The sequence below is a fragment of the Protomyctophum parallelum genome (assembly GCF_964188405.1).
Source record: "Protomyctophum parallelum genome assembly, chromosome: 1".
Classification (NCBI taxonomy): Eukaryota; Metazoa; Chordata; class Actinopteri; order Myctophiformes; family Myctophidae; genus Protomyctophum; species Protomyctophum parallelum.
In genome coordinates this window covers 67593990-67621558 of record NC_139697.1, presented here as the reverse complement: position 1 = coordinate 67621558, position 27569 = coordinate 67593990, and the positions used below count along the sequence as shown (strand labels likewise).

The 27569-nt window shown below is 43.2% G+C and overlaps 1 protein-coding gene across 1 annotated transcript; it reads left to right on the top strand.

Moving 5' to 3' along the window:
- Positions 1 to 479: 479 nt before the first annotated feature.
- Positions 480 to 24313, top strand: uimc1 (ubiquitin interaction motif containing 1; the record flags this gene model as incomplete). Its single annotated transcript, XM_083759307.1, has 19 exons — positions 480 to 511; positions 2222 to 2344; positions 2965 to 3043; positions 3783 to 3904; positions 5185 to 5407; positions 7256 to 7431; positions 8423 to 9586; positions 10159 to 10259; positions 10812 to 11079; positions 13180 to 13284; positions 13509 to 13564; positions 14008 to 14170; positions 15087 to 15170; positions 16759 to 16825; positions 17732 to 17796; positions 18129 to 18369; positions 19562 to 19659; positions 22984 to 23302; positions 24174 to 24313. The coding sequence occupies exons 2-19, from the start codon at positions 2249 to 2251 to the stop codon at positions 24311 to 24313; spliced, it is 3567 nt and encodes a 1188-aa protein (XP_083615433.1). The 5' UTR covers positions 480 to 511; positions 2222 to 2248.
- Positions 24314 to 27569: the final 3256 nt, after the last annotated feature.

Below are 27569 nucleotides of genomic sequence, written 5' to 3'. Positions count from 1 at the left end.
ACACAGGATTTTTGGATAAATTTAAAATAAATAACTACCGGTATTTGAGAACACGCATCAAACTGCGAAAATGTATATATTTCTTTAAAACAAATACCTGTGTTTTAATGTGTTCTTAAAATAATAGATCGATCTAGAAAGCTAGAAAGATTTTATTTTTATTATTTCTTTTAATTTTTAAACCAAATCGACTGGATACATGTTCGTGCTTTCCTCAAATAAATTAAATCTAAATATAATGCATTTTCTTTTTGAACTTCACTTCTATATCACTTTTCACATTGAACACAAACTATATAGAAATGATAAACAATGAAAAATAATTCCAACAGCCAACCAATCAGAAGAACGCGCGAGACGCCACGTCCGGCGTCTGCAGGGGGCGTATGGGATTTGTAGTTCTGGGGTTCGAAAACTGCACTGGCGCGGTTCTGCTTGGTCACGTGACAGGACAGAAGAAGAAAAACAAACATGGCCGCCCGAAAGTGAAGAAAAGTGTGCTACTGTGTTAGTGAGTACTGCTGAACACAACTTAACATTAACACATAATATTATTCAGCGGGATAAAGTTCACTCACATCTCTGTTTCAGACACACCTAAGAAGTATATCTGTCCCTTTACAGGAGGTAGTTTTGGAATAGTCAATTATCAAAGCAAAGTTGAATATTGGTAAAGATGCTAGTGTGTGTTATCAAACTGAATGTCACTTTTGAAACAAGTGTACAAACAAAACAATTACTCTACGTCGCCGGTTCTCACAGCGGGGTCCTTGGGAGTGGATGGGTGTTCCTGGAGGGGTTGTGATGAATTGAACAAGGTGGACCCTCTTGTAAACAAGTGTAGTGCTTTATTGGGTCGTCCACTCACAGTTAACTGTTAAAAAAAAAAAAAAAAAAAGTGCTTGAAATATACTGTAATTCTGCAAACTGTTAATAAATCAATCAATCAAACCCTGCAAAATCAGTTTTGACCACTTTGACCATAGATGCAGCAGATTGGAAATGTTGAAAATGTGAAATATTTTTTTGAAACATTTTAACAACACAAATCTTGTATGGTGTCCACGTTCAAATGCAACATACATTGTGGGTGTCCTTGACAATGGAATTGGCACAGATGACTATTACTATACAAATAATACATGACTAATAATATGTATACAATTATGTGGTGAGACAATTATACGTACGGTAAATAAGAAAGGAAACCCAAGCTGTTCAAATAAACCCGGACAGCTGGACTCGGAGTGAGGTCGAATGTAAAGAACTTTAAAAAGTCCTTTCCATTGTTATACATTGTTATAGCATGTTCTCACTTTACCCGTTGAACATGAAAAAGAGTGTTGTTTCTAAGACCATATGCTGTTAATGTTTGACATTGAATGTGTCAGCTCAGTGCTCATATTGGAAGTTCTTTTAAATGTTGTTTTTAAGGCCAAACTCTTTCATGTCAAGGACCCCCAAATGGACACTAATTGGCCCTGCGGACCCCCATTTGAAAAGATATGCCCATGCCCCATAGGCATATCTCTAGCAGTGATTCTCAGCCTGTTTAATTTCAAGGACCCCCAGTTTGTCATGCATTAGTCTACGGACCCCCATTTGATGGCATTTCTATCTCTGGGACCTCCAATATATATTGTAAAAATAGTAAAGTCAATGTTAATTTAACTCTGAGAGTGTACAAATGGAACGGGTCCATTTGGTTCCATTTGTACACTCAAGAGTTACAGACCCATAAGGTTCCATTTGGTTTCCAAACTATCCTTTAGCTGGGGAACCCCTGGAACTCCCTCAAGGACCCCTGGGGGTCCCCGGACCCCACTCTGAGAACCACTGGGTTATGGAACTTGTGGCATTAATTTTAAAGTTTTAAAATTTAAAATTTTAAAGTGGAAGGTGTGTTCGCTGGTCCAGGCCAGCAGGCCATTAACCCATTTAGACCCGAGGACGAAATTTAAATACGTTCTCTAGTCTGAAAGAATATATATTCAAAGATTTACGCCACATCTTCACGATTCTTTCGAAAATAGCAGACCTACAAGCTCGTAGCGTGGCACGTCTTGGTGCCGCGCTATGAGCTTGTAGATCTGCTATTTTTCGATAGCTAAAGTATAACGTAATGCTTTAAAACACCAAAAAGGGTTAATAATGTAGTCTGATTCCTGGAGTTCATTCATGACCAGCGGAGGTTCAGGAATGTTTTCTTTCTTTGCATCAGGTGTGAGTACTCAGGACGCAGGTCAAAATGCCTCTGAGGAAACGCGCAAACAAGGATGCCGCTGGTGGTACTACACAACCAACGGCAGGGGAGAGATCGGAGGAAGTCAGCGATGACAGTGAGGTAAACAGTACTAACCTCGCGTCACCAGGCGTTCCACCTCGAAGGAAAGCCTGGTCTCGTGTTCATAAATCGCCGTGTGAACCGGTCTGGACTCTGGAGTGGATGGTAATCTAGGTCATGTTGTAGTCTTGTTTTGTTGTAGTCATCAGGCAGGAAACAAGGCGGAATAAGAATTCCGCCATTCATAGTACTGATTCCATCTTTTGGTTTCCTGCCAGATGACTACAAATCATTGACTACAAGTTACAACATGTCATGACGAAAGTTACCATCCGCTCCCGACCGGAATATAAACCCGGTATGGAATGCTGCCCAGGCTAGGTAAACAGTAAACACAAGGATTAAAGTTCTCAGTCGCCACGACCGATTGCAGTCATATGGATTCCATATAATTATTCAATGGAATCATGTCTTGCACCGAAAATAGCCTATTCTTTTGCTGTGTGTGTGTGTGTAGTCTGTTTTTGATAAATCACCATACATTTTAGGCATTTAGCAGCCACTCTTGTCCAGAGCGACTTAAAAGTATGAGATCAGAATAAACAGTGTAAGCATGAACTCTAGGCAAAAAACGAACTAAAGAAAAAACCTGTCATCCTCTCTGTTCTGTGCTCCCGCAGGTTGAGTTTTTGAGTTTGAGTCCAGCAACATCACAGTCTAAACGAAAGAGGAAGGCGAAAAGTAAAGTGGCACCAAAAGGTACATAACAGGACTCACAAGGACATTCAACATTTTGTCAACGTGTGTGTGTGTGTGTGTATATATAATATATATATATATACATTATATATATAATATATACAGTATATAAAACAAAGAGAGCTGAGAGGGAGACGGTGTAGCAGTGACAGGCAGTAGGAATCTGAGAGAGACTGTATGAGAGGTAACAGGTACCGTCGCCCATAATCCGTCTCACCCTCGTTTTTTTCGTTCCTTGTATTCATTATTTTGTTTTACTGAGAATAAGGTTAGAAATTAGTTTACTTTTAGGCCTAGTTTTACTGGGGTTAAATTTAGGAATAGGGATAGGTTTAGGCCCCGTTTTACTAAGGTTAAGGTTAAGATTAAAATGTTAGATTTAACCGTTTAAGCATCATTTACTTGAGTTACTTTAGGAATACCAGGCTGAGCAGTTCCGCCGGACTGTACGCCCAGAGCGAGTTGGTAAAAGGGCGACTTCATCGGTATTCGTATGAGAGACAGACAGTAGGAAAGCTGAGAGGGAGACAGTGTAGCAGAGTCCGAAAAAATAAAAGAAGAAATGTGTTGAAGAGCTGCCCCAGTCTGTGACTGTTTGGTCCTATCTAATTCAGTGGACAGAACACAGCTTGAACACTGGCAGCTTTTAGGGTCTCGTGAGAATTGACGGCAGTGCAGACTCACACAGAATGAAATTGTAGACATGTGGAGGAGTTGTGAGGATCTGTTGTGTCTTCAGAGCTGACGGAGGAGGAGATGTTTGACCTGGCGGTGCGTCTGAGCGAACAGGAAGCCAGCGATGCCGCTCGGCGACGGCAGCAGGAGGAAGACGAGGCCCTGCAGAGAGCCATCGAGGAGAGTGTGAGTGTGTCGGGAAGCGTTTGTTAAACTATCACACTGGCAGAGCTGTTGTGGACTTCATTGTCTGCTATGCAAATATAATACTGACGGTTCTCCAACTTTAATTTCAAGGACCATCATACATCTGGGGTTCATTTTATTCCAGAGTTCAGGTCAATTTAGAACTGGAATATTTTCGGTGTCCCTGAAGAGGGAACCAGACTGAACAATAGACACAAAAATATATAGTTTCATTTTTGCTTCTTTAATTGCTCGCCGCCGTATTCTATTGCTATGGAAAAACCATCTCCCTCCCTCAAACACATCCTGGTTACGGGACCTAATGTCATTTCTGTAAATAGAAGAGATTACATTTGCTGTCCGGCTCTGTTGAAAACTTTTATAAACATTGGCAGCCTCTCATCTCTCACTTTAAGCTATCTCATTGGATTAGATAAGTGTATAAGTCACCCGAGGGTGCAGATCATTGTCACAATTCACAAGGAGCATATGGTATCTGATGCTGTTTTCACCCTGTCTTTCCCGCTCTATTCTTCTTTTTTTTCCCTTTTCTTTTTAATTCTTCTTCTCTTTTTCCTTTGTTTTACACAAATTGTGGGATAAAAAAATTATCTTGACTACCGTACACATTTCTTGGTTATTGAGGTTAATGGGGCATGACGTGATTGTGATTTGGAGAGTCACAATTCAATATTAATACGATATCAATACAAATGAATTTGAGGGGAGGTATGGTTCTACTTCCAATACATTAGCAGTTCTGGTCTGCTGTGTCCTCAGAGCACAGTGCAGTTAAAATAAGAGCCACTAGATGGCAGAAGAGTACTTTACATTACAACAACAGTTTGAAATTCCTCACCTGCATTGGCAATGCATAACTGTATCTTGTAGATAGGCTATTTTAGCTGTATTGTATTGTTTGTTTTTAGTTCAATGTTTTTTAAAAACGCCATTGACAATGAAGGGAACATTTACGTCATCTTGCCCCTGACAACTACAAGCTTGTAGATCTATATTCTTTCAGTGCCAACGTTTTTAACTCAAATCTTTGCTTCTGGAAGGTCCCTTACCTGGAACAACATATTTTCAGATGGGGGTGGCAGCCAATTACATTAAAAAAATGTTTGAGAACGACTGACATAAACATGGGCTTTTCAGAAAACTGTCAGGATTTAGAAGGCATTTGTAGAATCGTCCTCATGGTCTAAATGGGTTAATTGCAATTACAGTATACGACAATGAATCACGACATGCCCTATAATCCTCTGTTCCCACTCCAGATGAGCCAGACACAGCCCCTCCCTCCCTCCCGTAGCCCCTCACCACCGCTGGACGGTGTCCCGCGCAGACGGAGGCTGGAGTTCTGCTCGGACGACCCGGGACCCTCTGCCAGGCTAGAGGTGACCTCACAGAGAAACTGCTCTGACGACCCGGGACCCTCTGCCAGGCTAGAGGTGACCTCACAGAGGAGCTGCCGGGCAGACACACACCCGGAACTACTAGGTAACCTATGTGACAGTAACACATTCAAGGGCAGTCCATACTGTCACCGACCATCGAACTTTTCGTCTGAAAGCTCCGATACAACTACAACATGATGTCACTCGCAACTTCTGAAACGCATTCCTCCAAATTTATGTTCTGAAAGCTGCACTCCCATATGTTGTGACTCGCCGAACTCTACTTCGGAGAAAAAATTCAAGTCTGATCTTTCCGACGAAAAGTTCGGTGGTCGGAGACAGTATGGACTGCCCTTCAGACCGTAGGACGTGTACAAAAACGTCATATCTAATCCAACCGTTGGTTCCAGTCATAGCACTTTTTTTATTGATATCAATCAAAAAATAAAAATTCGGATATATATATATATATATGATTCTTTTTATATGTGAACGCGCTGCCGTTCACTTCCTTGTTTACGGCAAGGACTATCTAAAGAGGACGAGAAGCGAAGACCGTACAGGCGACTCCATGTTGCTCCATGGAAGGAAAGACATGCGCAGTTGAGACCAGGAAGTTGTACACGCACACATTTGGGCATGTACAACTTCCTGGTCTCAACTGTGCATGTTTCTTTCCTTCCATGGAGCAACATGGCATCCACCGTACGCTCTTCTACGCTTCTCGTCCTCTTTAATAGTCCTTGGTTTTACGGCTCAGAAAGAACGCCTCGTATCTCCTAATCTAGAGAAGTCTCCATGGTTTTGACCAAAAGGGCATACTTCTGACTTCAAGAAACGTCTCGTTTGGAATATTAACGCTTCTAGAGAGACTTTAGCCGCTAAAGTCGTTCCATGGTCACGCTAAGTTAGCGTGACCATCGCGAGGTAAAAATGTTACGTTATGCCATTATGGCTTTTCAGAGTAAAATCTCCCATATCTTCTGGCAATCTCAGCGCCTTTATTTTGAAGAAAATCCCGGCACTAATCTAATCACTTCCGCCCTATGATGGATTCACAAGTCTATTTATTATCATGTCCATTGTCCATGTGATGGCTGTTTATTTATTATTATATTATAGTCTATTTATTATCACTAGCCCTTACCCGTTGTGAGATATTTGCCCCCCCCCCCTTGTGGCAGTGAGGGGAACTGCGCCCGGGTGCGTTTGTAATTGACTAATACATTCATTAATAATCATTAATGTGTCAAATCGAAAAAAGGGCTTCGTTGGGAGTGATTGGTGCAGGCAGTAAGGAGCTACGGCAGTCACAGTGACACACAGACACACAGACAGACAGACAGACAGACATTGTTAGAATTATAGTATGATGATGTCCATTGTTCATGTGATGGCTGTTTATTTCAGCTCTACTTCTATTTATTATCATGTCCATTGTCCATGTGATAGCTGTTTATTTCAGCTCTACTTCACAAGTCTATGTATTATCATGTCCATTGTCCATGTGATAGCTGTTTATTTCAGCTCTACTAAGGGGTTTGTCATCAGACAGTCTGTGTCATGCTCGCGCTGATTGTTTTGGAGCGTCCCGGCCCTCCTGGGAGCAGAGCCAAATACAATGCATTTTCATTCCATTTAGACCTAAGTTCGATGTAATTGACCACCGACCCCCATCTGAAAATATGTTGTTCCAGGGAAAGAATATATTCGAAGATTGGTGCCACATTTTCACGATTTTTCAAAAAATATCAGATCTACAAGCTCGTAGCACGGCACAGAGTGCCTCGCTACAAGCTTGTAGATCTGCTATTTTTCAATAGCTAAACTATAACATAATACTTAAAACACCAAACAAGGTTCCCCTCCAGAATGGGTTAAAAGGTTTTCATTTTGACGAGAGAGTCTCACTTGACTCAACGCTTCCTTGTTTGTTTTGTCCTCCTCGTAGACCGGAAGGGACCGGGGGGGAACAACAACAACAGGACGAAGAGGAAGAGGAACGATGAAGACTCCAGCCCCCTGCCAGAGATGCCAGACCTGTCTCAGACACAGAAGATCTTCACGCAGAGGTCTCCTTTTCCCTCCTCCTCCTTCTCGCAGCCCTCTGAGCCCCTCTCCACACAGGTCTGTTGGACCTTTTCATTTTTAGGCATCATGTTATACTTTAGCTGTTGAAAAATAGCAGATCTACAAGCTCGTAGCGCGGCACTGAGTATATCTTTTGAATATATATTCTTTCAGAGCGAACATTTTTAAGTCAAATCTTTGCTTTTGGGGCGTCCCTGGAACGGGTACAGGCTTTAGTTCCGACATACTATTGATCCGAAACCTCAATCCCTAACCTAACCATAACCGCAAGCACGGGAGCAGCGAATATCGGACGATTATTCCATCGTTTACGTTTCCTGATTAATCGAGAAGCGTGTTTCTATATTATACTTTTGATGTTTAGTGCGTCACCGATTCGATTAACCACAAATTTGAAATAGCCAATAAATAGACTTCTAAACTCACGTAAAGCTCCTGCGTCAGACGGCTTCACACCTGAGTTCTAAAAGTCATATACCAACATTGTGATCAGCTTTGAAATGTTTTGAAAATGTTTGTCTACTATGTTATTAACTTAACTTAACTTAAATTATCTCCCCCCCAAAAATGTAATGGTTGAAATAGATTAGTCTGATTATCTATATTGCATCCCTAAAGCCACGTTCACGAATATGTTGAAACCAATGATGGAAATTGCATGGAAAGTTTACTCTATATACGTATCATCTCTCTCCTAGGTCTAGAGCCCTGGGCAATTACATCGCTACAAGTTGTGATCTTGTAGATTGGCTATTTTGTCTATGTTCAAAATATTTTGAAAATGTCTGAAAGTCTGATATAGGCCAGGGCTTGACCACACATGAACCCCCTATTCTGGGATAGTTTCATATGACGATATAAATATAATATCGATATACTGTATGCATTGCCCATGCCCAGTCCTAATCAACAAACGTATGGAATGTGTAGCGAACAAGCTCATTTCTCAGCTGTTATTTGCATACAACGTATGTCCTAATCAGATGTTTTCACGTAAACCTTCACTTCTTACATGGACCAATCCCAGGACTTTGACTGCACCCAGCATGAGTCTTCCCAGCTGCCTCCTCCGGTGGCCCTCAGAGATTCTTCAGTCTCCATCCCCAAGATGAGCCCAGAGTTACTGGCAACCTGCCAGTCGGGATCCATCTCGTGCTCCCAGGAGAACTTCATGTCATCTCCGCCTTCTCGGCCGAAGACTCCCACGTGTACCAAAGGTCTTTCCCTAACCGCGGACTCCGCTTTGCCCCAGAGCCCCACGTTCCCCAAAAGTCCCGTCTTCTCTGGCGGACAGAGGGAGCAGGACTCGAGGTCTTCGACGAGCCCAGTCTTTGGTAGGACTAGCCAAAACCTTAGGCCCCCACCGACCCCGAAGTTATCGGACAGTCCAGCTCTGTCCAAGAATGTTGTCCCCGCCGAGACCAGTCCAAGTCCAACGTTCCTCGGCAGTCAAGGAATCTCCAAGAACCCTTGTTTGTCAGAGAGCCATTTGTTTGATAAAAGTGATATATTCTCCGTGGCTGACGACGTGGACGACGTAGACACACAGCCACAGAGCCAGGACTATTCCACCACCAGTCCGGTGTTTGGCAAGGTCAGCCAAAACAACAAGAAACCCTCATTAGTCTGCAAACCGAACAGATCTCTGTCCAACGCGGCGAGTCCAACATTCCCCAGAAGCACTGATCATTTGACAGAGAGCAGCAGACCACTTCCCAAAAGTCTGTTATTATCAGAGTCCGACCCAGAAGACGATGTTCTGATAGAGCAGGGTTACACAACGACAAGCCCGGTGTTTGGCAGGCCAAGCCAAAATCAGAGACCCTCGTTGGCCTGTAAACCAAACCTCTCCGGGAGTCCCACCTTCCCCAAAGACCCAGCGGTCTCCAGGACGTACCCCAATATACCTAATACCCCAACATTCTCCAGAAGTCCCAGGACTCCTATTTTCTCAGAGACCAACTCAGAGGAAGATGAAGTGAAGGTTCAGGGTATTAATACAACAAGTCCGGTATTTGGCCGGACAAGCCAAGGCCATAGACCTTCGTTGGCCTGTAAACCAAACATCACTCTCAACAGGAGTCAAACAGACTCTGAAAGTGTCATTTCGTCCAAGAGCCTGACTTTCCCCAAAAGTCCATTATTCTCCGACACAGAGAGAGAGGAAGACTCGGACTGGACCAGTTGGAAGGTAAAGATTAAATGGCACCCAAATGCAGCACATTATTTTCCTTTTTGTATTTTTATTATCTGATGTAAATTTGGTCAACCTTCACTGATCAAAGACATGCAGGCCATGTCGTTAGAATTGAGACAACTTCTTTATTCAAAGGATCATGAAAGCTTCAAGGTTTTGGGTCCTTACAGTACAGTGAGATATCTGAAAAGGATCTAATATTAAATGTAGGGTAAGTGATATGATTAGGTTAAAACAACGTTCAGTATTAACAGTAGTCTTCCTGTCTGTCCAGCTCTTGGAGAATCAGAAAAGGAGACAAAATGTCAGCAAACCAGGAGAGAGTGCCCATTTATCAACTTCATTTTTTATGGTGTTCCACTTCCAATTATATCCTGACCTGAAAATGCATTTTCTAAAGAGCTGGAGAGACATGGCGGTGCCTCCTGTTACTGAACACTATAGCAATGAATACTATTAGTTATTTAACTTATTTTAACAATCACTTATTGAAAATAAATGGTATATTTGTAATCTAATAATCTAAAAATTCCGTTGCAACGTGCGTCCTGCTGTCTGTCTCCCAGTCAAAGATCTCCCTCAGCCCTGTCTTCCCAGCGGAGAGAGCCCTTCTCCGGCCAAGCATCCACACTTTCTCCCCCAACTACAAGTTAGGCCCCAGGCACCGGTAAGGACACACAACCATTACCAGTATCACTGGTGGTGGTAAACGGCTGGGTGATGTGAAAACATTTTTCGTCTTAGTTTTAAAGGACCACTTCACCACTTTTCAACCTATCTTCATATAGTAGGTCCTCACAAATATAAATCATGAAAAAAATGGCACAATGTTTGTGTGTGTCTCATAGGAGGGCTGTGGGCACTGGGCAGTTCAGAAACCGTCTTCCAGTGACATCATCGATGGGGAATACAAGCTAACAGAAACTGCAGGCTTACTAGTCCTGAAATGTTGCAATACGAAAATGGAAGCCATCGTTCTCACGATAATGAAAATCTAAACATTTTTGTTTAAAAATAAATCTGCCTAATGATGATGTCACTGGAAGACGGTTTCTAAACTGCCCACATCCCTCCTATGAGACACAGACTGAGTAGAAAAAGTAGAAAAAAATCGTGCCATTTTATCATGATTATTAGTGAGGACCTATAGGTTGAAAAGTGGTGAAGTGGTCCTTTAAGTCGACCAAATCAACACTGCGACTTGTCCCCACTCTCTCAGCGGTACCAGGAGAGACGTGGAGGGTGGTGGCGCTTGCCCCGGCCCTTCAGCTCCCTGTGCCTCCACCCGCCGCCTCCACCAGCTGCCAGGGAGAGGCGATAAGCACCACCAGGGACAGAACAGCAACGAGCCCAGGCCCGGTCCAAGCCAGGGCCTCGCCAGGAGGCTGCCTGCCCACACACTGGAGGCCGGAGGAGGGGTGATGGTGTGCTACTGCTGGGGGATTCCTTTCTGCCCGCGGGGCCGCGACCCAGACACCTACACAGAGGTATGGAATGGATGATCATTCTGTTATTCATGTAACAGAGTGCATTTCTAGTTACTTGCGCAAGCAGAGCGCACAAGTAAAGTTGTTTGTCCGGTGCTCCGATGCGTATGCCGTAGCTGCATGATTTGCTTTACAGAGCAATGGAGAAAAACATGATTTTTCATTCAATCTGAAACATAGCTTTTATTACGTCACCATCGAGAGCCAGTTATACCCTGGCATTGGTACATATCTTCATTACGTCACTCTCAAATTATGTTTAGAGTAGCTGCATGATTTGCTTTACAGAGCAATGGAGAAAAACATGATTTGAGAGTGACGTAATGAAGATATGTACCAATGCCAGGGTATAACTGGCTGTCGATGGTGACGTAATAAAGGTAGGTTTCAGATTTCATGAAAAGTCATGTTTTTCTCCATTGCTCTGTAAAGCAAATCATGCAGCTACGGCATACGCATAAAACAACCCGAGTAACCACAGTATACTACTCATTAACTTACAAATTTCATATACATAAAGAGGCATTCATATATAGGCATTCAGTGTCGGGTGGATTAAAGGTAATGCCTATATGTATACAGCTCCATCCCATGTAATTAGAATATTTTGTATCTTCCATAATATAATAAAAAAAGTGAAACTTTAATATATTCTCAATTAATTGTGCATAAAGTGAAGTATATAAAACCTTTTTTTGTTTTAATCTTGATGATTATGGCGTACATCTCATGGAAATCAAAAAATCCTATCCCAATGAATTAGAATATATTTTTTTTAAACGAGAAATGTCAACCATCTGAAAAGTATATTAATGTATGCAGTTAATACATGGTCTGGGCTACTTTTGAACAAATCATTTCATCAATGGGGCGTGGCATGGAGGTGATCAGCCTGTGGCACTGTTGAGGTGTTATGGAAGCCGTACATTTTTATTTATTGTTCAGTCTCATGTCTCACACCTTCCTCTTGACAATACAACCTAGATTCTGTGTGGGGTTCAGGTCAGGCCAGTTGGCTGGTCAGTTAAGCACAGTACCGTAATACCATGGTCAGTACACCAGTTACTAGTAGTTTTGGCTCTGTGGGCAGGTGCCAAATCGAGCTGGAAAGGAAAATTAGCATCTCCATGAAGCTTGATGTTACATCATCATCATACTGTACTAACCAGCCTTTTTTAAGGGGTGCTATCCCCTCAAATTGTTCAATTGAATGATTGATTTTTGATAGAGACAACGCTGAGGAGCCGAAACGCATACGTTGTGCTGTCTTGTGTGAACAGCTGGAGGAATAAAAAGATGGTGGTGTGTGTGTGTGTGTGTGTGTGTGTGTGTGTGTGTGTGCGCGTGCGTGCGTGCGTGCGTGCGTGCGTGCGTGCGTGCGTGCGTGCGTGCGTGCGTGTGTGTGTGTGTGTTATCAGGTGATTGTGGAACAGCTGGAGGAATAAAGAGATGGTGTTTTGTGTGTGTGTGTGTGTGTGTGTGTGTGTGTGTGTGTGTGTGTGTGTGTGTGTTATCAGGTGATTGTGGAACAGCTGGAGGAATAAAGAGATGGTGTTTTGTGTGTGTGTGTGTGTGTGTGTGTGTGTGTGTGTGTGTGTGTTATCAGGTGATTGTGGAACAGCTGGAGGAATAAAGAGATGGTGTTGTGTGTGTTATCAGGTGATTGTGGAACAGCTGGAGGAATAAAGAGATGGTGTTGTGTGTGTGTGTGTGTGTGTGTGTGTGTGTGTGTGTGTGTGTGTGTGTGTGTGTGTGTGTGTGTGTGTGTGTGTGTGTGTGTGTGTGTGTGTGTGTGTGTGTGTGTGTGTGTGTGTGTGTGTGTGTGTGTTATCAGGTGATTGTGGAACAGCTGGAGGAATAAAGAGATGGTGTTTTGTGTGTGTGTGTGTGTGTTATCAGGTGATTGTGGAACAGCTGGAGGAATAAAGAGATGGTGTTTTGTGTGTGTGTGTGTGTGTGTGTGTGTGTTATCAGGTGATTGTGGAACAGCTGGAGGAATAAAGAGATGGTGTTGTGTGTGTTATCAGGTGATTGTGGAACAGCTGGAGGAATAAAGAGATGGTGTTGTGTGTGTGTGTGTGTGTGTGTGTGTGTTATCAGGTGATTGTGGAACAGCTGGAGTTCTATGAGAAGAGTCTGAAACGAGCTCAGAGAGGTTTGCTGAGAAAGATGGAGTGGAGTGATCCCATTCTGCCACAGCCAGAGGTATACTTTCATCGGTTTAGCAGCCATTCTTCATTAAAATCCTCATTTGGAAAAGCACAGTGTCTCCAAATACAGAAGCAAAAAACTGTGTTTGCTTTTTACTTTGTATTATTATTATTATTTCAATGTTATGTTGTGCGTTCAATGTTATGTTAATGATTAGGAATGAATTAAATTGCATGGATTAATACAACCTAACACGCTATGAACTGTTTTATCTGTAGAAAGCTCCCAGTCCAGAGTCGTCTGCTGAGTCTACAATCAGACGTCCCACTCGAAGGTGAAACACACTGTTCCGACAAGTTCCATCAGGCGCCCCGGCTGGCCAGGGGGAGGTAGTTTAGACTCTAAAACATGCAGTAATCCTGGTCTCTAAACTTTAGAGACCAGGATTACTCCATGTTTTTTGTGAGGGTACATACCCTAGGGGACACGGGGAGAACATGCAAACTCCACACAAAAGGCCCTTTCCTCAAACCCCGCGTCGGGTATGGGCACGGTATGGGCACTGCTGGGGACACCCCCAGCGTCCCCAGCAGGAATCGAACCCAGGACCTTCTAGCTGTGAGGCGGCAGCACTACCGACTGTGCCACCGTGCCCATATACAATTAATTTAATTGGTGCAGGGGTAAAGTGCCTGCCCACCACTGTCTAGGCTAGGGAGACTAGGGTTTTGAATCAAACCAACATTGAAATAAACCAACATAACGTTTTTTTTGCAGACGTGGCCTCCGATTACGACCCAAAAGAAGAGCAAAAAGCACGTCGGCATCTTCACCAGAGAAAGAAGACGAGGAGGAGGAGGAGGAGGAGAAGAACATTGACAAACAGGACAACAACAAAGAGGACCATGATTTTAAACTCACCATGGTGACAACAGATGAGGTGTTAAATGATTTTAAACTCACCATGGTGACAACAGATGAGGTGTTAAATGATTTTAAACTTACCATGGTGACAACAAATGAGGTGTTAAATGATTTTAAACTCACCATGGTGACAACAGATGAGGTGTTAAATGATTTTAAACTCACCATGGTGACAACAGATGAGGTGTTAAATGATTTTTTTTTTTTTTTTTTAAGATATTTTTTTGCGGCTTACGCCTTTTATTGATTTTTGAAGGGACAGACAGTAGGCTGACAGGAAACGGGAGAGAGATGGGGGGATGACATGCAGTAAAGGCCGTGTCGGGTCCGGGAGTCGAACCCGCGGCACACTGCGACTGGATCACCAGTCCGGTGCCCAGACCGTTACGCTACGGCCTGGGCCGTGTTAAATGATTTTAAACTCACCATGGTGACAACAGATGAGGTGTTAAATGATTTTAAACTCACCATGGTGCCAACAGATGAGGTGTTAAATGATTTTAAACTCACCATGGTGAGAACAGATGAGGTGTTAAATGATTTTAAACTCACCATGGTGACAACAGATGAGGTGTTAAATGATTTTAAACTCACCATGGTGACAACAGATGAGGTGTTAAATGATTTTAAACTCACCATGGTGACAACAGATGAGGTGTTAAATGATTTTAAACTCACCATGGTGACAACAGATGAGGTGTTAAATGATTTTAAACTTACCATGGTGACAACAGATGAGGTGTTAAATGATTTTAAACTCACCATGGTGACAACAGATGAGGTGTTAAATGATTTTAAATCAACGGGAACAAGCCGTAGTCTTTCTTGGGTTTAAATCCTCTTAGCAGACCTACTATTGAACTGTACTTCCCCGTGCATGCTTTTTCCCCCTGCAAACGGATAATAAAGTAATCAATCAATCAATCAAACAGGAAGACGACAACGGCGATGACAAGAGCAAAGATGGACAAGACGACAACAAAGAGGACCAGGAGGACAATAAAAACAAGGAGCAGGTAGGGCTGTCACTCACCATCAGTGTTGGGACCGTTACTTTGAAAAAGTAACTAGTTACAGTTACTAGTTACATCATTTCAAAAGTAACTTAGTTACTTTACTGTTACTTAAACCAAAAAGTAATGTGTTACTTTGAAAAGTAACTATTTCGTTACTTTTCGGCTCGGCTCGCCGGTTCGCCGCCCCGCATCCAAAACACTTGGTGGAGAAAATATGCTATTTCCGTGCTCAGACCCAGGGACACAGCCAGCCAGCCAGGGACACACATAGTTGTCTATATAGGAGTGGTTGCACCACTCAAAAAGAAAAACGGGCTCCCACTTCCAGGCCATTCATTCATGCCTTCAGTTCAGCACAGTGATAATAATACCAATACCAGGGGGGACTGGTGTTGATTTTGATTATGCTATGTAGGCCTATCAATACATATTTATAGCAAACAACAAAAGGCAACCAACCAACCAACCATCACAACACAACATGAGGGTTCCAGTTCCACTGCTCCAGTGAATGTTGTATACTGTGCAGATAGGCTGAGATAGCTCATAGCTGCTCTTATTGGTGGTGGTGGCAATACTAATTTGAGTCTGGATTTATAAACAAAGTAAGACCAAAACCAGAATTAATATTTGATTATCAAACACACACGCGCAAAGTCTCTTTCAGTATCTGTCTGTCTCTCTCTCTCTCGCTCAAAAGTAGGCTACGCACACTGTCACACACACACACGAACGCACGCGTGCGCAGCCTCTTTCAGTGTCTGTCTATCTCTCTCTTTCTCTCGCTCGCTCGCTCACATGATGTGCATATGCACGGCGCACACGTCTCTCTCACACACACACACACACGCGCGACCGACACAAACAAACACACGCACGCACGCACGTAAGAGTTGAATCCCGTCGCAGTGCCAACAGGCAGAGCAGGGGAGGAGGTATAGCCGGTGGGAATGGGATCATAATCTGCTGGGACTCAAGAACTTACTTTGACTGTTTTCTGAAAAACTTTTTATAATATTTATATAGCAGCATCAAATATTTGTAATTATTGAATACTGTACAGAAAAGAGGGGTTCCCGTCCATAAGGGTTAGAACACCGGCTCCCGCCCAGAATGGGTTAACGATGTAATTGTGTTTTTGGCGTTATGAATAAAATAAGTGCCATTTAAGCTTCGTAATCAAAAATTGCACATGGCAGATATCACAAATAACTTAAATTTACAAAGATATCACTGTCTGATAATTTTATACTTTCCGAAAACAATTATAGCGGAAAAAGTCCATCTGCAAGCTTACAATGTGTCTCGTTGTAAGATTGTAGATCTGCTATTTTTGGAAAAAATAATTGCGATTATGTAACTAACCCATTTTGGTGTTAGCATCATGTCATGCTTTAGCTATTGAAAAATAGCAGATCTACAAGCTCATAGCGCGCCACCGAGTGGAGCGCTACAAGCTTGTAGGTCTGCTATTTTTTACATAGAAACATAGCTTTTTCAAAAAACTGTCAGGATGTAGAAGACATTTTTAGAATCTGATCTCAGGTCAAAATGGGTTTTAATAATTGTAATATAATACTAATTGAAGGATGAACAGGAGCAGAGAGCCACGGCAGCAGATGAAGATGACACTGACTGTGAAGAAGTGTGTCCAGGTAAGGACATGGAATAGATGACACCAGTGTTGTTTTTGGCAGCAGATTTTCGTTTTTGTCATAGTTTTCACTTAGTTTCAGTCACATTTTAGTCACCCGGGAATGTTTTAGTGTTAGTCTAGTTTTAGTCGACTAAATATCATATGATTTTAGTCTAAAATAGACTAAAATGTGTTTTGGCGGGCCTTGATGCCGTCGTAATGGCTGATTTTACACTTGCTGAAAATAGGCTAGTTTTAGCATGCAACCAAGTGTAAAATGACTTATACTGGATCTCGTGACCACTAGTCCCTTCCTAACATTTTAGTCTAGTTTCTATTTGTTGACGAAATTGTCAATCTTTTTTGTCTTAGCTTTAGTTATCGTAGCTTAGTTTTCATTTAGTTTTCATCAGTGGAAAAAGGTAGTCGACGAACATTTTTTGTTCTAGTATTAGTCGACGAAATCAACACTGACTGTGAAGTGTGTCCAGGTAAACACATGATGGAAGTCTACCATGGAATAGTAGACTCCCAGTCAAGGGAAAGCCCCACATTGTGTACTTTTAAAACAAACTAAAACAATGGTTAAAAATGTGTCAAACATGGTGACCGATTTGTTTATCTTACTATTATTCTATTGTTTTGGTATTAGACTTTCGTAGGTTTGTGGGGTTTTAGTTGGGTTTAAAAAAGAATTCCGGACTAGACGCTTTCTTACCTTAATATATATATATCCTAGAAGCCTGATGAAACATTTCATAACCATCCCGAGTACCAGCTCAGAGCATGTGCGCTGGGTCTTACGCTACTTTACGCCTTTTTACGGCAGCCCATTTGGGACAAAGTAGTCTGATTAACCACAGAATTGACCTATTTTAGACTAAGAATAGTGAAAATACAGTAGCTGTTCTACAATCTGTTTCAGAGACACAACTGGACCCTGATGACGAGACACAGGTGTTGATAATGCCCACCAGCCAGAAAGCAGAGGTGGGTGTGTGCGTGCATGCGTGCGTGCATGCATGCGTGCGTTTGCGTGCGTATGCATGCATGCACTTGTATTGTTCTTTAACTTTTCTGTCATTATGTAAAACTAAACTACATGTTATTTTTTTTATGTGCTAAAGTTCCCTTTCCAGTAGGTTTTGAGTGTGGGTCTTGCCTATACTTTCAAAAACGTGTTACTATCTTTTGTATCTCATCTTGTTCTTTTGATGTAATTATTTATGTATAAACATTGTGTAAGTTCTAGGTTGCTAGCACAGTCTTGTTATAGGTCCCAACATCATGAACTGAATGGCTGACTTGAACCTTCGCCACAGCCTCGGAGTCCTTCCCAGTCCCGGTCAGAGAGCCAGACTGTCCTCCCAGTGCGGCTCCAGTCCCCTGAACAGCGTCGGACACCAGAGGAGATGTCAGAGAGCCAGACTGTCCATCCAGTGCGGCTCCAGTCCACTGACCAGCATCGGACATCAGAGGAGATGTCAGAGAGCCAGACTGTCCTCCCAGTGCGGCCCCAGTCCACTGACCAGCGTCGGACACCAGAGGAGATGGACGTCGATGGTACGGTTCAGGATGGAAAATGAAATCCATTTGGATTTGGGGAGAAGTAGTTTCATAAGGGGCTGGTATGAAGTACTTGATATAAAGAGAACATGTTCAGTTCACTAGTCTACACTCTACTCTACACCTGCCTTCATTTCATCTGATTGTCTGTCTGGCAGGCACTTAACAAGCGACCGTTAACCGTGTCTGTTAGAGAGAGGGCAGAGAAGAGTGGCTTTGCTCAACTTGATTTATACTTATATTCTCCACTTTGATGAAGGTACATGTTCGATATATCATGCAGCCTTACTTATTAGCCAATATTTTGGCTATAAAAAAAAGAACCTTTTTTTTTCTTTTTCGATTTTCGATTATGAAATATTAAAATCGATTTCGGAGACTGCAACTATTAATCGGAAAATCGATTATTCGGTGGCATCCCTACAACGGACTCTGGTATCTCTAGTTTTGACAACTAGAGGTTCGCACACCTGTGTCTTGCCGTCCATCCGACAGATATGTCCATAGGGGTTGCCCCTTGGAGATCCCTGATGTCATCAGTATATGCCATGACAACACGTTGAGGTTAGACAACACACTCGTAGAGTGCATTGGGAACTCCTCATGGTTATGGCTGAGTCATAGTGACATGAGCGTGAGGACGGGGTCCGTCTGCCTGCTTGCTCAGGGGATAAATGGAATCTTGACCATTCACGTCAAATTCATGTCAGATCCTGTGTCTAGGTGAGACTGAGACATGACATGGCCTTTTAGCACAATCTAAATGTCTCAATAGAAGAGCAGGCAGACAAATTTACAACCACCCCAATTGTATAAGTTATATTGTACTAGCCCTTACCCGTTGTGAGATATTGCCCCCCCACCCCCTTGTGACCGTGGAGGGTACTGCACCCTGGGTGCATTTTCGCATTTTTAATTCACTAATAAATGCATTATTAATTTATAATTTGTTAAATTGGATAAAGGGCTTCGTTAAGACCTCCATATTATTATGGTCAATGCCTGTGTGAAAAGTGGGAGCGATTGGTGCAGGTGGTGAAGAGATTCGGCAGTGTTTCTGACACACATTCAGACAGACAGACATTGACTGAATTATAGTATGATGATTATAGTATGATTAAGACATATAGTGTTGCTTTAACATGTCATCTATCAGATGCAAATGGACCATTTTTGTCTCCATTTTCAGCCCCAGCAGATGAAGAGAAAGAACCGGAGGACATGATTGTGGCCAGTCCTGACGGAGGACAGGATGAAAGGATGGAAGAAGAAAGAGAAGAGTTTAATGTATGTATACAGTATATTCTTTATATGATTTCATGGTGTAGTAGCCAGGGAAAAGACCACAACTGGACCAACGTTCTCATTTAGATAATAGTAGATAATTTAAAAGAGAACAGTGACATTTGCTGTCTCCTTCAGGGCATGCAGGTCATTCCAAAGTCCAGGGTTAACCCATTCTGGACGGGAACCCCTCTTGGTGTTTTAAGCATTATGTTGTACTTTGTGGCGCAAATCTTTGAATATCTTTCAGAGCGAACCTTTTTTTTTTTTTTAATATATTTTTTATCCCACAATTCTGTAACCCATTTTTCACCCCTGTGTCAATCATCTAATGTGATCCTGGGCTCTACACACCCTCCGCCAACCTGGGGAGAGCAACGGACTTAACTCATGCTTCCTTCATGCTTGAGTGTCCAAGTTGCTCCTTTACACCTGACAGGGGGGAGTTTCCCTGGTTGGACGTAGCATGTGGAAGGAACACGTTATTCCAACCAGTTCCTTTCCCCTCCATCAGGCGCCCCGGCTGGCCAGGGGGAGGCAGTTTAGAGACCAGGATTACTGCATGTTTTTTGTGAGGGTACCTACCCTAGGGGACACGGGGAGAACATGCAAACTCCACACAGAAAGGCCCTTTCGCCAACCCCGCCTTCGGGTATGGGCACTGATGACGCGGAGGGGGAAACACGCTGCCAGCACCCACAGCGCCCCGAGCGGGAATCGAACCCAGGACCTTCTAGCTGTGAGGCAACAGCACTACCAACTGTGCCACCGTGCCCCCGAGAGCGAACCTTTTTAACTCAAATCTTTGCTTCTGGGGGAGGTCCCTGGAAGTTAACAACATATTTTCAGATGGGGGTCCGCAGCCAAATACAGATAATTCTGGGGGTCCTTGACATGAAAATGTTTGAGCACCGCTGACATAGAAACATGGAGACATTTCTTTTACAATGGATTGGTGGCAAAAGCCTGGTAACTTTTGAGGGGCTCTTTCCCCTCCTATGCCCAGCTTTGTGTGTTTGTGTGTACCCCATTGCGATGATTTCATTGGCTGAGCACCCCATAGCGATGATTTAATTGGCTGAGCACCCCTATTACTTTGCGATGATTTCATTGGCTGAGCAATGTAGGCATTGAGGATAAAAAGTGAGGACAGAAATGTGAGGACGCCAAAAGTGATTGGCCGGGCCCAGGCCGTAGCGTAACGGTCTGGGCACCGGACTGGTAATCCAGTCGCAGTGTGCCGCGGGTTCGACTCCCGGACCCGACACGGCCTTTACTGCATGTCATTCCCCATCTCTCTCCCGTTTCCTGTCAGCCTACTGTCTGTCCCTTCAAAAATCAATAAAAGGCGTAAGCCGCAAAAAAAAAAAAAAAAAAAAGTGATTGGCCGGAATGTGATGATGACGTATGAGGATAAGAGCGCCACTCACATTTTATTTTGTCTCCAGTCTAGACTCAGGAACAACCATAGATGGATCTCTTTATACGGAAGATTCCGCATCTGACAGACATACTAGCAAGCCCAACCCAGTAGTCACTTTGAGTGTCACCACACAAAGCCACGGGTGAACATACTGTATGTGGGACATTACTATTACTAACCCTAACCCCAAACCCCAAACATAACCGCAAGCACGACGCAACGCATGTTGGACCAAAGCAAACTTCACTTTACCCGCAAATAAAAGGTTGTTTGCGGTGGACACAAAAATGATGCCGTGAGCAGGATTCGAACCCACTCAAGGTATGGATTGAAAGTCTATTGCCTAACGAGCCATGCTACAAGCTGGCTGCTGGAATGCTTATGCCCAGTAGGGGAGGGGATGAGGACCCCTATGGGGCGGGGCTTCCCTCCCTCAGGGGTGATTTCACCCAACACTGTGAAATGGTGCACACTTCCATTATCAAGAGGCGTGGCTGTGTGATTAGCTCGATGCACTACTTGTGTGTAGTCACACCCCAGCTTACAATCTAATTTGTTTGACTCAGGCCAGGTGTGACTGACTGCACCCTATGCATTTTGTCCCAGGTTTTCTGACTCATTATCTTCTCTAGTTTTACCACACAAATGCCTTCTTTCTTAGTGTAAGGAATAGATAGGGTTGCCACCTCAGTACTACTGTAATAATCCTGGACACGTACGTACTGTACAAAGCTGACAAACTGGGTAAGCCAGACTAAAACTCAGCATGTTCCATATTTTAAGAAGGCGTTCTAGGTATGCGAGTGTGACTTAGCAAGCTTTGTGAATAAATTACCCCATGGATGACATAAGAATATGTTGTGGCATTCATACAAAAAGAGCAAAAACGTATATACGAGTAGTGATAAGGGGGGGGATAGAAAGCTTAAACCTTTTTACATTTTACAGTGGCCAGTTACAATTTGCAGCCACCTGTAGTAGGTGGTCCTTTAGAGAAGTTTTGAAGGAGGGTAAGGAGTCACTTGTCTATGATTGTTGCCGGTAGGGCATTCCACAGTAGTTTGACAGGTATTCCGTTTTATCGCGCATCTTTAATCCATTCTGAACGGGAACCCCTTTTGGTGTTTTAAGTATTATGTTATGCTTTAGCTATTTAAAAAGGTTCTCTTTGAAAAACAAAGAAGGGTCCCGCACACTGTCAGAAACTTGCCAAAAATGTTGCTCTTTATTCAACGTTTCGGTCTATTCGACCTTCATCAGGACAGTGTGCGCGACCCTTCTTTGTTTTTCAAATAACCTTTTTAAGTATGCTTTATTGCCCTACGCACCTGTCACTAGCCTTCTGAGGTGTGCATCGGCCTTTTGCTAAAAAATGCTATTGAAAAATAGCAGATCTACAAGCTTGTAGGTCTGCTATTTTTGAAAAATCGTGAAAATGTGGTGGATATCTTTGAATATATATTCTTTCAGAGCGAATGTTTTTAACTCAAATCTTTACTTCTGGGGAGGGGGTCCCTGGAACTACATATTTTCAGATTGGGGTCGGTGGCCAAATACAGATAATTCTGGGGCTCCTTGACATTAAATAGTTTGAGAACCCCTGGCATAGAAACATTGTTTTATTCTGTGTATTCTGTCAGGATTTAGAAGACATTTAGTAGAATGGAGCTCATGTCTGAATGGGTTAACCCATTTTAGGCGGGAACCCGTTTTGGTGTTAGCATTACGTTATGCTTTAGCTATTTAAAACACTATATTTTTGACACTTTTAGAATCTGATCTCAGGTCAGAATGGGTTAATAATGAAACTGTCGGGATGTAATAGACATTTTTAGAATCTGATCTCGGGTCAGAATGGGTCAAGCAACACTAATGTCTCTTTACTTTTCTTTTTGTCTGGACAGACAACATTCCTGGAGCGTCCGAGTGAATCCTGGACAGCTGGAAGCCCTCTTAAGGAAAATAGGACAGGAGAGGAGGAGGAAGAGATGATGACCACGGCTCTACAAGGCTCCTCGTCGCCGCGTGTTTCCTCGGACCCACCATGTTCTCCACAGGGCCAGGCCTCCTCCACCATGGCCTGTCCCCTCTGTCAGGCCTCCTTCCCCCTGGACCAGATTGAGATGCACGCTGCCACCTGCTACGGGGAGGAGGAGGAGCAGCAGCAGGAGGGAGGAGGAGGAGGAGGACACTTTTACTCCACGGCTGCCGACCACTTCCCAGGTTAGTCTGACAGCCGAGGTGGACGGGTGGAAAATTTCGTAGTCTTTTTCTTTTTTTCTTTTTTTTGCTTAAAATATTGTCTGTATAAATACATTTGTGAATCCACTTGCTGACCGACTGTCGGTATTGGGCCATTTTATTTATAGGGGTTTCTTGTGACCCTACCATTAACGACCTATGGCAGGCAAAAATGTCAAATGTCAAACTTTCCTTTTGCTTTATGTAGCATGTGACCTGTCAAACTAGGGGGTTTTCATGATTCTGAATCCATTCCATGCATTAGTTTTACTCCTTGGGCTAAAAACGGCCATTGACGTCATGACAAATGAAATGTGATTAGGTCAGCACATTTTGGGCACATTTGGTTTTAGCCCAAGGAGAGTGTATTTTGTGCAAAACTAATGCTTGGAATGGATTCGGAATCATGAAAACGCCCTAGTTTGACATGTCACATGCTACTTAAAGCAAAAGGAAAGTTGGAAATTTTTGTTTTTGGCTGTTAACACAATCGGTGCCGGGATGCCTTTAAAGTAGGAGCTCTGGGATGCTGGAAAGACATGGCCCCTTTTACTCTGAAGCCCCCCCCCCCCCTACAAGATCTACAAGCTCATAGTGCGGCACTTTGTGCGCTTGTAGATCTATTTTTCAATAGCTTAAAACACATAGTCGTTCCCTCCGGTTAAGTAAGTTTTAGTTATGTTCCCCCATGTTCAATGACAAAAACACAATTAATCATCGTACTGCAATCCCCAACTAAAATGTAATGCTCCTAGGCCTGCTGCTTTTACTTGTTTTGATTGATGTTTTGTTTCCTTGAGAGTGAAATAATCAGTTAAAATGTGTCGTTTTTCTTTGTTTTCGTTTTTCTTAGCATCTCCTCGTCCGAAGCGAGCCAGGAACAGAGGGTTGACTGCAGAGGAGACTGCTGCTCATTCTTCTTCTTCCGTCAGGAATCGAGGCTTGACTGAGGAGGCATCTCATTCTTCTTCTGCTGCACGGCAAGTGAACTGATGGATTCAGGGCTCTGTTGAAGGGCATCCTGCTCACCTGCACACACATGAGCTGGACTCCCATGGACAGGCTCAAGCCCAACACACACCGTCTGTGAACGCCGCGTGTCAAAACGGCCGCCTCCGTTATTTTCAATGAACCTATCCTACACCGGCGGTGGCCGGCGCGCGTTCACGCCTCGCCTGACGCTCCGATACGCCACCGTTCTATTTTCCAGGCGTTGCCGCGTTGCTGCGTGCCTGCTTCACAGACGGTGTGTGTTGGGCTTTACCTGCACACACATGAAAGCATACATAAGCAGGGTGCACAGTATTATTTTGGGCTAGTACTCAAAGGAGCACCTGGCCATGTAGTTTGGTTGCGCACAGGGCGGGCTGTAGGGAACGGACGTTCGTATTCTGCCACAACGTTACGCTGCATTCATTTCACACGGTCAGATGCAAATCCACATGGTAGTAGTGCTCCCACTAGCAGCAGGTGTCCGTTTATCACTGGCACAACCACAAATTGAATTACTCAACCTAATGGTTCCATGTTTAATTCCAGCGTGTGTAACCCTCATTCTTTAAGTGACAGATAGTTTCCATATTGTAACTATGGTCGCTAACGTGGTTTACAGCTGAGCTCACCAAGACTTTCCCTTTCCGTTTAAAAAAACCGTCGTCGTCGCTTGTTTACAACTGAAACGGACTTCCTGTCCTCTGACTTCCTCATCAAAATAAGAGCTACTTTTAATGATTAGTCGACACTAGTTTTATTTCTAAGTCAACTTGCAGGAAGTTAACATCTCATTTGAGTGCCTGTCAGCATTCTCTAAATTCCTGTCTCTCAGCTGTTAGCTAAATTCCTGTCTCTCATGCCTTTGATGTACCACGCAGCAAACGGTTTGACGACGCATGTGCACTGGCGGTCTGGCGCACCGCTTGTGTGCACTGCTGTACATATGGATGTTTTTTTATTGTGATGTGTATTTATGTATTGTCTTGAATGTATGCGTTGACCCGAGCAAAACAATTGTCCTTTTGTTCATAATAAAATACATCTAATCTAATAATAATAGGGTTGCAGCCACTGATAATTTATTTGGTGATTATTATTTAGTTTCTAGTGAATCAGCTTCCCCACCACATTTTGTGTGAAATCCTTTAACAGTTAAAGGATTTAACACAAAACTTGTTTAGAGTGAATACAGTCAAGTTAAAGCTCTTAAAAGAGTATCTCTCTCATTCAGAGAGTACTACAGACACCTATCCCATCCTCGCGGGGGTTGCATTTCCTTTTGTTTGAGTGTGACTAGTCTTTGTTTGATGATCTCTGACTGGGACCAGAAGGAAAACGACTAGCATAAAAAGTTGTTTACTAAATCTCATTGCTTATACATCTTTCTTTGAGATTTACATTAGACATTTTTATAAATCCAATCTTTTCTCCCCGATTCCAATCTTTTGAAAATCATGATCGTAGCCGATTTCCGATCTCCCGATCTGATCAGGACAACCCTACTTTAACTGCTTGAGGTTCAGGTATCCTGGGACTGGTGTGGTGAATATGAGGTTATAATAATGTTAGTTTTGTTGTGTTTACCTGTGGCAGGCTGTTTGATAAAAAGGAAAAGTGTTACATCTGTCATAAAGCTGTCCCGTCCAGTGAGTTTGGCAGACACACGGAGAAGTGCATCCGTCAACAAACATCAAGGAGCGAACAGGTACAGCACACCCATCTGATTTAATCATGTTTTGTTGTACTATAGCCTTACTAAACGGCACTAGTATGTCATTTTTCTTTCATGAATAAACTGTAATTCTTTCCAATCTGTATGGCAGAGTATGTCATAACTTTTCTGGGATGGTTGTATTTTGCCACCCTGCTCTTCTATTGAGACATTTAGACTTGTGTCAAAGGTCATGTCTCACCTAGACACAGGATCTGACACTACTTTCTACCTAATGGTTTCCTGCACTATAGTGCAGCTTTAACCACTTTTGACCTGAGATCAGATTCTAAAAATGTCTTCTACATCCTGACAGTTTTCTGAAAAAGCTGTTTCTATGTCAGTAGTTCTTCGATTTTTCAAAAATAGCTGAGCTTGTAGATCTGCTATTTTTCAATAGCTAAAGCATAACATAATGCTAACACCAAAAAGCGGTTCCCGACCAAAATGAGTTATCCACTTTCGACGTGGCCTGCTGTAGTGTCACAGTCAAAATAAAGTAGATGTACTGTACAAGCTCACAACAGCCGCATTGCAACACCTTGTGAGCTCGTTAGATCGGCTATTGCTGTTGTGCGTCAGTACGTACGTACGCACGTACGATCGATCGAGTATCTAGGGCTTAAGTGGTTAATACCTTTAGATATTAAAATAAATGGATGCCTCGCTGGCCCCTGCAGTTCATTGGAGCGACGCGTGTCTCCATTGGAGCGACGCGTGTCTCCATTGGAGACGGGAAGTCAAGCGGAGGTGCCCTAGGGAAGCGCCGAAGGCACGCTGCGTCGCTGCCCAAGTGGACCTCACTCACGCGACTCCTCCATGTCTCTCGAGTAGACTACTGGCCAATCACAGTGCGTCTTTTCCCGGGACTTGTGTTATACGCACGCGGAGGCTTGACAAAGCTTCGGCTTGCGATGCTTCGCAAAGGAATCTCGGAGGGAAAATTGTGCCTTCAATTTTGACATGGCCCCCCCCAGAGCCAGGAAGAGGCTTCTACGTTTATGTCTATGGTTAACCCATTTAGGCCTGACGTCGAAATTTCTAAAATGTCTTCTAAATCATGACAGTTTTCTGTCAGGATTTGTGCCACATTTTCACGATTTATTTAAAAAATAGCAGACCTACAAGCTCGTAGCGCGCCACTCGGTGGCGCACTACGAGGACCTTATAGTAGATGGTAACTTTTATTCCAAATGTGAGCTGTGCTCATATTCACAACATGGTGGCTGTGGCTCGTGAAATTGAGACTGGTTTATGGCTTAATAGAGAAATCACACCCGTGTGAACTGAGTGGTGCAACTCTCTTCTCTCCCCCCCCCCCCCCCCCCCCCCCCTCCTCTCCTCTCCTTTACCGGTACTCATAGTCATATACTGGTGCTCATGGCCACATACAGTGAAGGAAATAATTATTTGATCCCCTGCTGATTTTGTAAATTTGCCCTAATACAAAGAAATGAGCAGTCTATAATTTTTATGGTACCTTTATGTTAACAGGTAGAGACAGAATATCAACAAAAAAGTCCAGAAAAACACATTATATAAAGG